This window comes from Cervus elaphus, chromosome 12, assembly GCF_910594005.1.
Source record: "Cervus elaphus chromosome 12, mCerEla1.1, whole genome shotgun sequence".
Classification (NCBI taxonomy): Eukaryota; Metazoa; Chordata; class Mammalia; order Artiodactyla; family Cervidae; genus Cervus; species Cervus elaphus.
This window is the reverse complement of record NC_057826.1, coordinates 63,089,279-63,103,890: the sequence shown is the minus strand read 5'-3', so window position 1 is coordinate 63,103,890 and position 14,612 is coordinate 63,089,279. Positions and strand designations below refer to the sequence as shown.

The following is a 14,612-nucleotide window of genomic DNA, read 5'->3' as shown; positions in this document are numbered from 1 at the left end:
TATAAATGGTAGCCTAGACTTAATATTCTTGTGCATCCTTAGGAGTCATTCTTGGAGATTAGATTGAGATTGGTCTCTGGCAGAATGTTGTCCCCTGTCTATTGAACTTTCATGCTGCAAGAAGAGGTAAAAGCCTTATTCTAAGTGCAGACAAACTTTGTCCTTGTGTAATATCCTAAAGGGGAACCATAGTTTACATGCAATCTGGTGATCTTCTGCTGTGAAAAGTGTTTATATTGCCTCTTTCAATGTATTTGCTTGTTTTAGACACTTTGAACAAGGAAAGGAAAAATAAACAACCTCTGAACTCTGATCTTCCATTGCTTTTATACATTCCGATTGTGAAGTTGAGGGTCAGTCAGTTCAGTCGCTCAGTCGTGTCTGACTCTTTGCGACCCCATGAATCGCAGCACGCCAGGCCTCCCTGTCCATCACCAACTCCCGGAGTTTACTCACACTCATGCCCATCGAGTTGGTGATGCCATCTAGCCATCTCATCTTCTGTCGTCCCCTTCTCCTCCTGCCCCCAATCCCTCCCAGCATCAGGGTCTTTTCCAATGAGTTAGCTCTTCACATCAGGTGGTCAAAGTACTGGAGTTTCAGCTTCAGCATCAGTCCTTCCAATGACCACCCAGGACTGATCTCCTTTAGGATGGACTGATTGGATCTCCTTGCAGTCCAAGGGACTCTCAAGAGTCTTCTCCAACACCACAGTTCAAAAGCATCAATTTTTCGGTGCTCAGCTTTCTTCACAGTCCAACTCTCACATCCATACATGACCACTGGAAAAACCATGGCCTTGACCAGATGGACCTTTGTTGGCAAAGTAATTGTTAAGGATGTTCAAAAGCCCATGGGAAATTTATATGTCTTCAGAATATTGTGCCTATTCTAATATGATGAGCTTTTAAAACACTTTTCTTAGAACAAGAATCAATTTTTGTAATCGTATAGATACTCAGCTAATTCTGAATGCTGCTGATGGCATAACTATGTTTTTAAATCCAAAAATATATTCTTGTGTGCTACATTAAGATGCTATTTTATATAATAAAGATTGTTTTCTTTTTTACTGACTCATTTCAAAGAGAAAGAATTTTACTTGTAAGTAAGCTGTTTTTTCCTCCTAAATATCACAAAACAATTCTTTTTTCCTCCAATAAATTATAGAGCATTATGATCTTTTAAAAAAGAAAATAGAATAGTTTTATTAATTTCAGAAAGAGCTTACTTCAAAACAGGGGAAGTTGTTAGGGATAAAGAATGCCATTACATAATGATAAAGGGGTCAATTCCCTGAGAAAACAACAATCCTTAATGTGTATGTGCCTAACAACAGAGTATCAAAATACTTAAGGCAAGAATATAGAACTGCAAAGAGAAATAGATGAATCCACTATTATAATTGGGCTTCCCTGGTGGCTCAGCTGGTAAAGAATCCACCTGTAATGCAGGAGACCTGTGTTCAATCCCTGGGTTGCAAAGATCTCCTGGAGAAGTGAATGGCTACCCACTCCAATATTCTGGCCTGGAGAATTCTGTGGACTGTATAGTCCATGGGGTCGCAAAGAGTTGAACATGACTGAGTGACTTTCACTCACTATTATAATTAGAGACCTTAACACACTTCCATCAGGAATGGACAGAGCCATCAGAGAGAAAATCAGTAAGGACATATTCTAATTCAAAAGCACCATCAATCAACTGGATATAATTGACATCCATAGTCTCCTTCATACAACAACAGTAGAATACACATTCTTCTTAAATTCACATGGAACATTCACCAAGACCATATTTTGTGTCATAAAACACACCTTAAGAAATTTAAACAAATAGAAATCATACTGTGCCAGCATGATTTGCATTAATTTAATGCAATTAAAGTAGAATTCAACAACAGAAAGCTGGAAAATTCCAAAATACTTGAAGATTAAGCAACATGCTTCTTAGTAGCACAAAGAAGAAATCTAAAACAAAGAATATTTCAAACTAAAAGAAAATTAAAATACAACTTATCAAAATTTGTAGGCTGCAGCAAAAGCAGTACTGAAGAGTGAAATCTGTAGCATTGAATGCAAATATTAGGGAGACAGACGCATTTGAAGAGAGGCACAGAGGAACTCCAAAGGAGCAAGTAATTTCTGTTGTTTATGCTCACTAGTGGGTTCATAGTCGTTCACTTTAGTATTAGTCTTTAAACTCTGCACATACATTACATACCTTCTATATGTATGCTGCATTTTACACTAAAGAAAAGATTATTGTATAATGAGTATAAATAGATAATTTACAGATTATAAATAACCATTTAATGTATAAAAAGGTAGTCTGCTTCACTTATGGTATAAATTCAATTTGAAATGCATTATCTTTTCTAAAATTTTAGATTGTCAAAGAGTTTAAAAAAATCCATAAAGTCTAGTATTGTTAAGAATGGGAAGAAATGAGCCCTCAAATACAACTAATAGATGTTAGAGTAAGTTGTCACAATCATCCTGGAAGATGGTGCATCATGTTGCTCCATACTAGGGTAATACTGCATAAGAGGAACTGTGTTTTATCTTGCTTATGTTAGTATTATGAGCATGTATTACAATAAAAAACTGATTAATGTATTTTTAAAAGAGTTAACAAGAAAATTAAAATCTGTCTACATTTGTATAAGATATCAAGCTCTTGGTAATGTTCACCATAAATGTTTAATTTTGTAAACTTCTTTTTATAATGATATTATTTTTAGTAAGTTAAAGGATGTAACGTATGGGGTCTCAAAAGTTAGAAATGAAAATCTTTTATCATTGAGCAAATTGTCAGTCCTGCCATGAGTGACACAGCTTTTTTACATTACAACAGAGCTACCAAGAAAAATGAGGAGGATGCATCAATTGATACCACTCAGGTAATCTACATAGAGCAATTTATCTTTTTAAAATCTTTCCCACTATTATCATCATTATACAAATATAGTGGGTCTGTTCTTCCCTTATACAGATGGGTAGTTGGTCAATGCTCTACTATATATAAATGGGACCTCCTGTAGGCCAGGCACTGTTCAAGGAGTTGGTGGTATATCATCGAACTAATCTAATTCCCTCATTATCATGGAGCTTACATTCTTCCAAGTCACATTAACCTTTTTGTACTTTAAGAACAAGGAAAAACTGTGGAAAGGTCTTCAGCAGAGATCCATGGTCTGATTTCTGTCTAAAAGATTATTTTCGCTGAGTTCCGGAGAATGGACATTCTGGAAACGTCTTCATCCAAAGCCACATGCATCTTCAAAGGGTCTCTAACAGTAGCTATGGTCATCAGGAAGGTGAAAAACATTTCCAGTTTAATAAGACAAATGCTTCTTCCTCTTGAGAACTGACCAATACTGACCCTTAAGAACAACTAACATGGTTATTGTGCCTTACACAGCTTTGCACTAATACACTAGACCAGCTTTGGGGAGAGCTCTAGTCAGATAGCTTAGGTAGTGGTTTTGAGTCAAACACCCCATTACAAGAATCTAATGAAAGCTATGAACCATCTCTGTAGAAAAAAAAAAATTTTTTTCATACTATTTCAGGGAGTTCACAAACTTTAAAACCTATCTGACCTCAGGATGATAATCCCTGCATCAAGAATTCAGGCGTGATTTTAAAGAACCCAACACACAACACACAGACTCACTTTACAGAGGCTTTCATTATAAAGAAACAACCTAGAAACAGGAAAATAGCTCATTTTTAAAAAAGAAATGTGCTTTTTATATACACACACAGTTCTTTTAAAACTTCTCATTTTGCCAGAGAAAAAGAGACTTCTGTAAAGCTAGGACATTGATAGCTCTAGATCAGAAGATTGCAAACCTGAGCAATCACCGTCCCAGGTGACCTCTCCCCCCAGCATAGGAACACCGCCAGTAGTCTGGCTAATTGAAGCTGGTGAGAGAAAGTGCTCGTCTCAGCCAAAAATCTTTGCTTAGAGTCTCTCAAAGGAGACCCAGGTTATTTGACTCTAAATGTTTTGCTTTACCTACATAAAAACTACATTTTTCAAAGTGCTTTCCCATCATTTTGGCTCTTGTAAAGATATTCATGTCAAATGGTGTGACAGTTCCTAAACAATTAAACATAGAATTACAATATGATCCAGCAATTACATTTATGGATATATATCCAGAAGTAAAAGCGGGGCTCAAACAGATATTTGTATACCTATGTTCATAGCAGAATAGTATTCACAGTAGCCCAAAGGTAGAAGCAATCCAGCAATCCAAGAGTCATTGACTGATGAATGCACACACAAAATGAGGTATGTACACACAGTGGAATATTATTCAGCCTTAAAAAGGAAGGCAGTTCTGACATATGCTACAAAATGGATGAATCTTGAAGATATTATACTAAGTGAAATAAGCCAGTCACAGAAGGACAAATACAGTATGATTCTATTTATACGGGTTATCTAGAGTTGTCAAATTCATAAAGACAGGAGCTAGAAAAGTGGTTGTCAGGAGCTGGGGGGAGGGGAGATGGGGCGTTACTGTTAATGGTTGAAGTGGTTCAGTTTGGAAGGATGTAAAAGTTCTGGAGAACGGAATGTGATGTTGGTTGCACAATAATGTGAATGTACTTAATGCCACTTAAAAGTGGTTAAAATGGTAAGTTTTAAGTTATATATATTTTACCACAATAAAAAATATATTCATGTTAGCTGTAGATCATAAGGATGATTAATGGCGTTTATATAGAACACAGATCTAATTTAATATATTGATATCACAAATTGGTCTTTTAAAAGATGAGCTCATTTCCTCAGTCTAGTATTCTAATCAGATAAATGTGCTATTGTGGTAACCACATGTGTTGCAATATATAGCCTTAGTTTGCTATCTTTTTCCTTTTTTATGCCAACAGGAAAATCAAGAGGAACTGGGCCTGTGGGAGGAGAAATTTGAAAATTTTGTGGATGTCAAAGTTAATGGTATAATTAAAATTGGTGTGGTGTTCTTTCCAAAACAGTTCTTTCCAAAATAGCCAAAAGTTTCTATCTAAAAGTCCCTTGAGCTTTGGCCCCTAAACACCTGACTTCTGTAAGGTGAACAGAAATCTCATATTTGGGACCACTATTCTTCAGTAATGCATTGCAACAGAGAAATAGCTTATGACTTGTGGGGAGTGTAAGAGAAATATAGGCCTCATGAAGCTTCTGGTCTCATAGAGGGACCTAGGTCAGTATATTGCTTGCACTCTTCAGTGAATCAATTGCAAATTCTACATTCTGTTTTTATGAGAGTCAAGTGATGAGAAACCCAGCTCATTAGCTCCAACATTTCAAGCCAGTGGTTCTCAGCCTTTTCCAGGCCTCCCCACTATTCATGTGAGTGTTGAGTGACCATCTATGACATTTCTCACTACACTTAGTGGTGAGGGGGGACTTAGGGAATGTAGGTGGCAGGGAGGGAATTTGTCTCTTTAGGAGATAACTTTTCAAATACTTGGGGCTTGTTTAGTGGGAAAAAATACTCACTTTTCTTCTTCCTCCCTACCCTGTAGAATAACAGACCTTCTCTTAACTCCTTGAGAATCTCTGATCTAGCATCTATTTCTATAGCCTAGTATAATGATCAGGATGACAGTGTAGCCCAAAGTTATAAATAGGGGAACCCTAAGGCTCTCCCTTATGTAACACTATAGTCCTTTCTGTATCTTATCTATAGCAACCCCTTTCCATAAACTCCTCCAAATAAGGACCGTTTGATGTCAAATACTTTTACCCAAGAGTAAATTTAAATCAGTGTTCTCTCTCCTAGTTACTTTCATTTTTCCCATATCTCTAAAATAATTGTTAAATGAAGGACTTTGTCTTTGGTTAAAAGAAATTTTTATGTCTACAATCACAGGGAAGGGGGTGTATATTGAGGAGCTAGGAAAGGTACTCCTGGTGCCCTTGACCTCACAGTTCTGTATGCAGTAAGAATGAACAATCAGGCAGAAGACACCCAGTCTTTCATCTGGCAAGCATTAAAAGTGCTCACTACCCTCTTCTTCCTAAAGCAAACAAGTATGCAATATAGTTCAGGAAAATTTAGGGAAAAAAATCTAAAACTTTGTAATCATATTTTACAGATAGAAAAGAAATACACTGTAAATGTGGGAAAAATTGGTTCTCTGCTACACAGAGAACTGTAGCACACAGCTAAGAAAACTAACTAATAAGTGACCAGAACTTTGCTTTGTGCATTTTTTGTATCCCCACAACACCTGAATACAACAAAGTACAGAGAGTCAGCATATGTGATTGATCAGGGCCAGCTCAGGTCTCTTGATCCATAGTCCAGTCATCTTGCTATTCTTATAGTTAACTGAATCTCATTAATTGATTGTCCCATTGAGAAGCAAAACTCAGTCACTCCCCTGGTCCCTGCAGGTCCTGCCTCCATTGGTTTGGATTTCTCTTTGCATGGTTTTGAGCATCTCTATGGAATCCCGCAACATGCTGAATCACACCAACTTAAAAACACAAGGTAAAGTGAAAAGAATTCTTACAGGAAGCTCTGGTTTCTGGACTGGAAAAGTTTGAAAAGAAAATATGTGCGATAACTGAGTCAGTGCTAATATGTGCCTGGTCTTTCCCTCTTTGATATTGCTTATAGATCTTTAAGAATTTCCCTTTAATGATCACTCAGAGCAATGGTTTTCAATTTTTATTTTGTTTTTCAGCAAAAGTTAGACAATTATAAAAACTGTAATGCTGAACTTAATAGTATAGAAGACATAAAAACATGGAGCTGAGTGACTGAGCATGCACACACTCATGGTTGAAGTAGCAGGAAGATCTTCGTTACATTATCTTCCCGGGTTTTGCTTTTGTCTTTCAGTTCCTTTCTGGGGAACCCTGGGAAATATACTGTGAAGATCAGTGACCTTGAAAAAGGCTTTTACTAAAAAAGGACAGTGAGCTAGAGTGGAAAAGTGTGGCATCTCATATCACTTTGGATTCCCTTGGGGAGATTATTTCCAACTAACACCATTGACCAAAAAATGCCAGAGGTATCAGACGAAGAGGTAGCAGAACTGAAAGAGTCTGGTCAAATTTGCCAGGTTCAGATGCTGTTTAGATGATAGGTAGACATAGTGACAAGTGAATCAGAAACTGTTGCTGTCACACCAACCATGCTTCCTACCTCAATTCAGTTCCTAATCTTTCCTTATTCAGCACTGTGGGGGCATGTTAGGACACTATCATTTTGTTTTAGTGACAGAGAAATACTCACCAAATCTGTCAATTTAGTTTTTGCATGCTACTATGGAAGATTCATAGGAAACGGTCCTCACCTCACAAGAGATACTCAGAAAAGATATTTAAGATATGAGATACACATGCCAATAGTAGCATGAAGAAATGCCAAAGGAATCAAAGGAGGAGGATCATATTCAGCCAGATTGAGTCAGGAAACCTTTAGAGAAGTGGTCAAGAGTTGAGCTTTGAAAGATGTATAGGACCCAAGTCTTTGCAGGGGATGTAAGTAAGTGTTAGTCGCTCAGTCGTGCCTGATTCTTTGCAACCCCATGAACTGCAGCCTACAAGGCTCCTCTGTCCATGAGATTTTCCAGGCAAGGATACTGAAGTGGGTCACCATCTCCTTCTCCAGGGGATCTTCCCAACCCAGGGATCAAACCTGGGTCTCCTGCACTGCAGCCAGGTTCTTTACTGACTGAGCTACAAGGGAAGCTTTGCAGGGGAGAATGGAGCTATAATATTCATTAATAATGTATACATGATGGTCATTTGTAATCCTTCTTTGTATGTTTCAGTGATGGTGATGCTTACCGTCTTTATAACCTAGATGTCTATGGATATAAAATACATGACAAAATGGGCATTTATGGTTCAGTGCCTTATCTCCTGGCCCACAAACTGGGCAGAACTCTAGGCATTTTTTGGCTAAATGCCTCAGAAACACTAGTGGAGATCAAAACAGAACCTGCTGTAAAGGTGAGCTATGGATCATGACTGCATACCATAATTATAGAAGAGACAAAACTAGTGAAATCTAATCATAGTTCAGGGATTTCTAGTGGCAGTCCCCTGCCACTAGAGTCTTTACAGTATAACTAGTGAAGGCTATTGGTATATACAAAGGAACAGACCGTTACACACATATGGGTGGGTCTTGTGGGTTAGAGGGACATTTTTCAGACTTTCATTCCATTCCTTTTTCAGTACACACTGACCCAGATGGGCCCAGTTGCTGCTAAACAAAAGGTCGGGTCTCGAACTGATGTGCACTGGATGTCAGAGAGTGGAATCATTGATGTTTTTCTGTTGACAGGACCTACTCCTTCTGATGTCTTCAAGCAGTATTCATACCTTACAGGTACTTGCATGTGGAAATGCCAGTTTCTTGTTCCATTGTATTTCCTCTAAACTGTGTAGAATCACTGTAAATTAACATTTGTAGCACATGATATAGCATTTATAAACAACTTACCCAAGCTTTTTAAGAAGCAAGCATTTATCCTTCCACTTTCATCCCATTCAGCATCTCATCCCATTCCCTTTAACCAGTGGAATGATTAAACATTCCACTGGGGCTGGTAATCTCCACACTCTAGTCACTAATGTTCACCCATCTGCCTTCCTTGGAGCCTTAAAGGCTCCTAGGCTTTCTTTACCTTTAACCCCTTTAATCCCTGAGCTTTCTCTACCTTTATTTCAGGTAACCAGTATCCCAATCTGAACTTTTATATGTTCTCTTCTCCATTAAAATGTACCACTGGGATTAGCACTAAAGCATTTTTATCTTTAAAAGATATGAGATCATTTTGATTAACGCAAAAAAGCATTTGACAAAATCTAACACTATTTCATGATAAAAACATTCAGAAGACTAGGAGTAACAAGAAGCTTCCTCCACATGATAAAAGGCATTTATGAAAAATTCACAGCTATCCTCATACTCAATTCTGAAAGACTGCAAGGTTTCCCCTAAGATCAGAAACCAGATGAGGTTTCCCACTTTCACCACTGCTACTGAACATTGTAGTTGAAGTTCCAGCCAGAGAAATTAGGCAAGAAAAAGAAATAAAAACCATCCAACTTTGAAAGGAAAATGTAAGATTATCTCTATTCACAGACAATGTGATACTATATGATATAAAACCCCAAAGAATACACATGCACACACACACAATTAACCTAAGTTGCATGGTACATGATCAGCACACAAAATTGGTTGTGTTTCTATACACCAGGAATGAACAATATAAAAATGAAATTGAGAAGACAATTCCATTTACAGTAACATCCAAAAGAATAAAATACCCAGGAATAAACTTAACCAAGGAGGTGAAAGACCTGTATGCCAAAAACTACAAAAAAAAAAAAAAAAGAAAAGAGAAAACCTGAACTAAAGAAGGCCAAGATACATAAGAAGAAATCCCATGTTCATGGATTGGAAGATTTAATATTATTAAGATGGCAATCCTACTGAAAGCAATCTATAGGTTTTACAATCCCTGACAAAATCCAATGTCATTTTTAAGTAATAGAAAAAATGATCTTCAAATTCATATGGAATTTCAAAGAGCCTGAGTAGCCAAAAATCCTGAAATAAAACTAATTTCAAAACTTATTGCAATGTTAAAGTAATCCAAACAGTGCAGTACTGGCATAAGGATAGACGTATAAGCCAATGGAATAAAACTGAGAGTCTAAAAATAAACCCATAGATCTTTGGCCTATTGATTTTCAATAAATGTTCAAGACCATTCAGTGGAGAAATAATTATGTCTTAACCACATGTACTGGGACAACTGGATATCAACATGCAAAAGAATGAAGGTGGACCCTTATCTCACACCATATACAAAAAATTAACTCAAAATTGATTGACGAAATGAATATAAGAACTAAAGTCATAGAACTCTTATAAGAAAACAGGTAAATCATGACCTTGAATTTGGCAACAGATTCTTAGCTATGACATCAAAATCATGAGCAACAGAAGAAAAAAACAGATAAGTTGGACCTTTTTTTTTTTTCCAGCTGTGCCACTTGATATGTGGGGTCTTTGTTCCTCAACGAGGGATCTAACCCATACCCTCTGCAGTGGAAGTAGGGAGTCTCAACTGCCAGACCACCAGGGGAGTTGCAAGTTGGGCTTCTTTAAAACTAAAAACTATTGCGAGTCAAAGAACATTATCAAGAAGGTGAAAAGCCAACCTGTAGAATGGGAGAAAATATTTGCAAGTCATGTATATGATAAGGATCTAGTATCCTGAATATATAAAGAACTCTTATAACTCAACAGCAAAAAGGAACCATCTAATTGAACAGTCTAATGAACCAAGGGCTTAAATAGACATTTCTCAAAAGAAGATGTACAAATGGATTAACGAGCACCTGAAAAGAAGCTCAACAGCATTAGGTAAATTAAAACTGCAATGAGATACTGCTTCAAACCCACTGGGATGGCTAAATCAGAAAAGAAGAGAGAGAGAGAGATAATAGTAAGTGCTGGTGAGTATGTGGAGAAATTAGAAACTCATACGTTACTGGTTGGAACATAATATGGTTCAGCTGCTGTGGAAACAGTTTGGCAGTTCCTCAAAAAGCTAAACATAGAATTACCATATGACCCAGCATGATGACTAATTTTGTGTGTCAAGCCATGGTGCCGAGATATTTGGCTAAACACTAGTCTAGATGTCACTAAGAAGTTATTTTTTAGATGAGATTAAGAATTAAATCCGTAGACTATGAGTAAAGCAGACTCACACTCTGTAATGTGAGTGGGTTTCATCCAGTCAGTTGAAAACCTTGAGAAAAAAGCCCCCCTAAAGAGGGGCTTCTCCGGTGACTCAGCAGTAAAAGAATTTGCCTGCAGTGCAAGAAACACAGGAGACACAGGTTCAATCCCTGGGTTGGGAAGATACCCTGTAGGAGAAAATAGCAACGCACTCCAATATTCTTGCCTGGAGAATCCCATGAACAGAGGAGCCTTGCAGGCTACAGTCCATAGGGTCGTAAAGACGACACAACCGAGCGACTGAGCACACACATCCCCTAAAGTAAAAGGAATCTGCCTTGAGACTGTCTTTGTACTCAAGCTGCAACTTCAGCCCTTCCTGGGTCTCCAGGCTGGCCTACCTGCAGAATCCAAAGCTACGAGCCCCTACAATCACATGCATCAGTTCCTTAAGATCAGTCAGTCGTTTTCTTTCTCTGTATATGTATCAATACGTATATAATATACACATATCCTTTTGATTCTGTTTCTCTACAGAACCCTAACTAATTCATCCAGCAGTTCCACTCCTAGATATATACTTGAACTGAATGGAAACTGAACAGATACTTTTATGCCAAAGATCTCTACAGCATTATTTACCAGAGCCCAAAAGTGGAAATATGCTAAGTGCTCATCAAAAATGAATGGATAAACATGGTCTTCCTGGTAGTACAGTGGATAAGAATTCACCTCCCAATGCAACAGACATGAATTCTATCTCCAGAAAGACTCCACATGCTGCAGAGCAACTAAAGCCTGCATGCCACAACTACTGAAACCTGTGCATCTAGAGTCTGTGCTCTGCAACAAGAGAAGCCACCGCAATGAGAAGCCCATGCACTGCAAAGAAGAGTAGCCTCCACTCACCACAACTAGAGAAAGCCCTTGTGCAGCAACGAAGACCCAGCGCAACCAAAAATAAGCTAATTAATTTTTTAAAAAGATGAATGGATAAACAAAATGCTTTCTTCTTGATGCCCTAAGTGCAAGACTCAGTGCTTAGACCTTGTAGATTCAGGAAACACTTATCAAATGTACAGTTAACATTGTGGTGGTACCTGGCTCAGTTGTCATCTCCCCCTTTTAGGCACACAAGCCATGCCCCCTCTCTTTTCTCTGGGGTACCATCAATGCCGCTGGAACTATGAAGATGAGCAGGATGTAAAGGCAGTGGATGCAGGATTTGATGAACATAACATTCCTTATGACGTCATGTGGCTGGACATAGAGCACACAGAGGGCAAGAGGTACTTCACCTGGGACAAGAAAAGATTCCCAAACCCCAAAAGGATGCAAGATCTGCTCAGAAGCAAAAAACGTAAGGTAAAATAAGCCCGTGGGCTTCCCAGGTGGCACAAGTGGTAAAGAACCCGCCTGCCAACGTAGGAGATGTAAGAGACGCAGGTTTGTTCCCTGGGCTAGAAAGATCCCCTGGAGGAAGGCATGGCAATCCACTCCAGTATCCTTGCCTGGAGAATCCCATGGACAGAGGAGCCTAGCAGGCTACAGTCCACGGGGTCGCAAAAAGCTGCACACAACTGATGTGACTTAGCATTCGTGTACGCACAAGACAGCATTCTGAACCTTTTCATTGCAGAGCATTTAAAAATGTTTAAGTTGCCTTAGCACATTAGTGAACGAGAACCATCTTGTAAAAAAAAGGCCGGAAAATAGTACTTTCAAGTGTAACTGTAATTGTGATCATAGAAAAGCTTTTGTGAAAAGGTAATAACGCTATCCATCCCTGCCTTAGTGGGTCTAGGTCCCCATAAGGATGAAGGGGCCTACCATTCAGTTCCACTCACTGTGACCAGCGTGTACTAATGTGATGGGTGCACCTCACACAAAATTTGATGTCAAGATTGATGATATCACACTAGCACCAAAAGGGTATGAAAATGTTAATTAATCCCATAGGCATTTTAGGGGTGCAGAGCTGCTCCCAAGCACCTCTGAAAATGGCCTAAGAGAGCTGGGAAAGGAGACCAGCTCAGGTTTTAAGGTGGTTACAGTGTTGAACTAGGGCTCGTGTGGTTTGAACTTCTTGTTGGCCCCAAAGAAGGAAGCATCAGGGCTTTGTCAGCATGCAAGGTGGGGGCAGAAGGGTAAAGGGGCCTGAAGATGTGGTGGGGCTTGAAGCTCTTAACAGTCAGTCAGAAATGGAGTCAGATTCTTTTAGTACACTATTTTTCCTGCATGCTTCCCTGATGGACTCTACCTGTCCCTGTGGCCAAGGAAAAAACTAAAATAGAAAACAAGGACAAGGAGACGGCAGGTGTGGTGGTGGTGGTGGTCATGACAATAATGAAGAGAGTGAAGGAGAAAAAAAACAGAGGAAAAAGGGAAGAATCCCGTATGCATCTCATGAACAGATCCCTCAGTCCCTATCCGTGAAATTCAAGTTGCCTTTTTAACCCATTCTATTGCTCCCCAGGCCTTTTACAAGTGTTCAAAGCCAATGCTGTTAACTCTTAATCTTCCAATTAATAAACATTTATTGGTGTTTATTATGGAAGCAGCCCAAAAGCTAACTGACAGATGAGTGGATAAAGGAAATGTGGTGTATACACATAATACAAAATTTCTCAGCCTTTGAAAGGGAGGCCGTTTGGATACATGCTACTACAACATGAATGAACTTTGAGGACATTATGCTGAGTGTAATAAGCCCATCACAAAAAGACAAATACTATATGATTTCAGTAATCTGTAATATCTAAAGCAGTCAAAATCATAGCGACAGAAAGGAAAAGGGTAGTTGTCAAGGGCTAGAGAGGAGGTGGCAATGGGAAGTTGTTTTTAATGGGTATAGAGTTTCAGTTTTACAAGATGAAAAGAGTTGTAGACATTGACTGTACAACATTGTGAATGCACCGTTGAACTGCAAGGTCTCCTATGTCTCCTGCATTGCAGGCAGATTCTTTATCTGCACGCTTAAAACTGGTTAAGATAGTGAATTTTATGTTATGTATATCTTACCACATTTTAATATTTTTAAAGTTTTTTAGCATGGAGAATTAAACATCAGTGTATAGAGTAGATTTTAACAGACATGAAGGATGATTATTAGAAGATTATTCTAGCCAAATAGATGGTTTTCAGGCCCTCGAGTAGGGGAGAGTGATGGTATTAGAAGGGCAAGGAGAGATGCTAAAGATGCTAAAGACCTGGGGCTCTGATCATAGCTCTTTTCAAACCTCCTTCCTAAATGCTTCCCTGGTGGCTCAGATGGTAAAGAATCTGCCTGCAATGCAGGAAACCTGGATTTGATCCCTGGGTCAGGAAGATGCCTTGGAGAAGGGAATGACAACCATTCTAGTATTCTTGTCTGAAAAATCCCATGGACAGTGGAGCCTGGTGGGCTAAAGTCCATGGAGTCACAAAGAGTTGAATGAGCAATTAACACTCCACTACTTCCTAAATATGGCTGTACCATTGGATTTTGGGGGGTTTTGTTTGTTTTTAATAATTCTCTTTTCTTTAATGTTTGCTTTTGTGTTATCTTAGCCTCTTAGGTATCCAGGGAGCAGAGACCTTGCCTACTTAATCCTTATGTGAAGCACTCAGCACCACAGAGAGAGAATCTTAATAAATGTGATCTTTAGAACATGTATTAGAGGGACAGTAATTACTGTGAAAAAGAATAAACCTGGTTTTGATATCAAGTTATATTCCCATGAGCACATAAAAGGTGATAGGATTTTACTGGTGTCAGTAATAGTAGTTGTTATGGGCTTCCCTGATGGCTGGGCAGATAAAGAATCCACCTGAATGCAGGAGACACAGGAGACGCAGGTTCAATCCCTGGGTCGGGAAGATCCCCTGA

At 38.7% G+C, this 14,612-nt stretch overlaps 1 protein-coding gene across 4 annotated transcripts in view; it reads left to right on the top strand.

Moving 5' to 3' along the window:
• The window catches only part of GANC (glucosidase alpha, neutral C), a 64,649-nt gene that overhangs the window by 22,302 nt on the left and 27,735 nt on the right, over positions 1-14,612 (top strand). For 3 of the 4 annotated variants that reach the window (XM_043919368.1, XM_043919370.1, XM_043919367.1), the window contains exons 7-12: positions 2,854-2,902; positions 4,908-4,974; positions 6,421-6,517; positions 7,809-7,989; positions 8,218-8,371; positions 11,874-12,109. In XM_043919368.1, coding sequence (XP_043775303.1) covers positions 2,854-2,902; positions 4,908-4,974; positions 6,421-6,517; positions 7,809-7,989; positions 8,218-8,371; positions 11,874-12,109 — 784 coding nt within the window. The remainder of the gene's footprint in view (positions 1-2,853; positions 2,903-4,907; positions 4,975-6,420; positions 6,518-7,808; positions 7,990-8,217; positions 8,372-11,873; positions 12,110-14,612) is intronic. The other variant, XM_043919369.1, reaches the window with a different exon arrangement.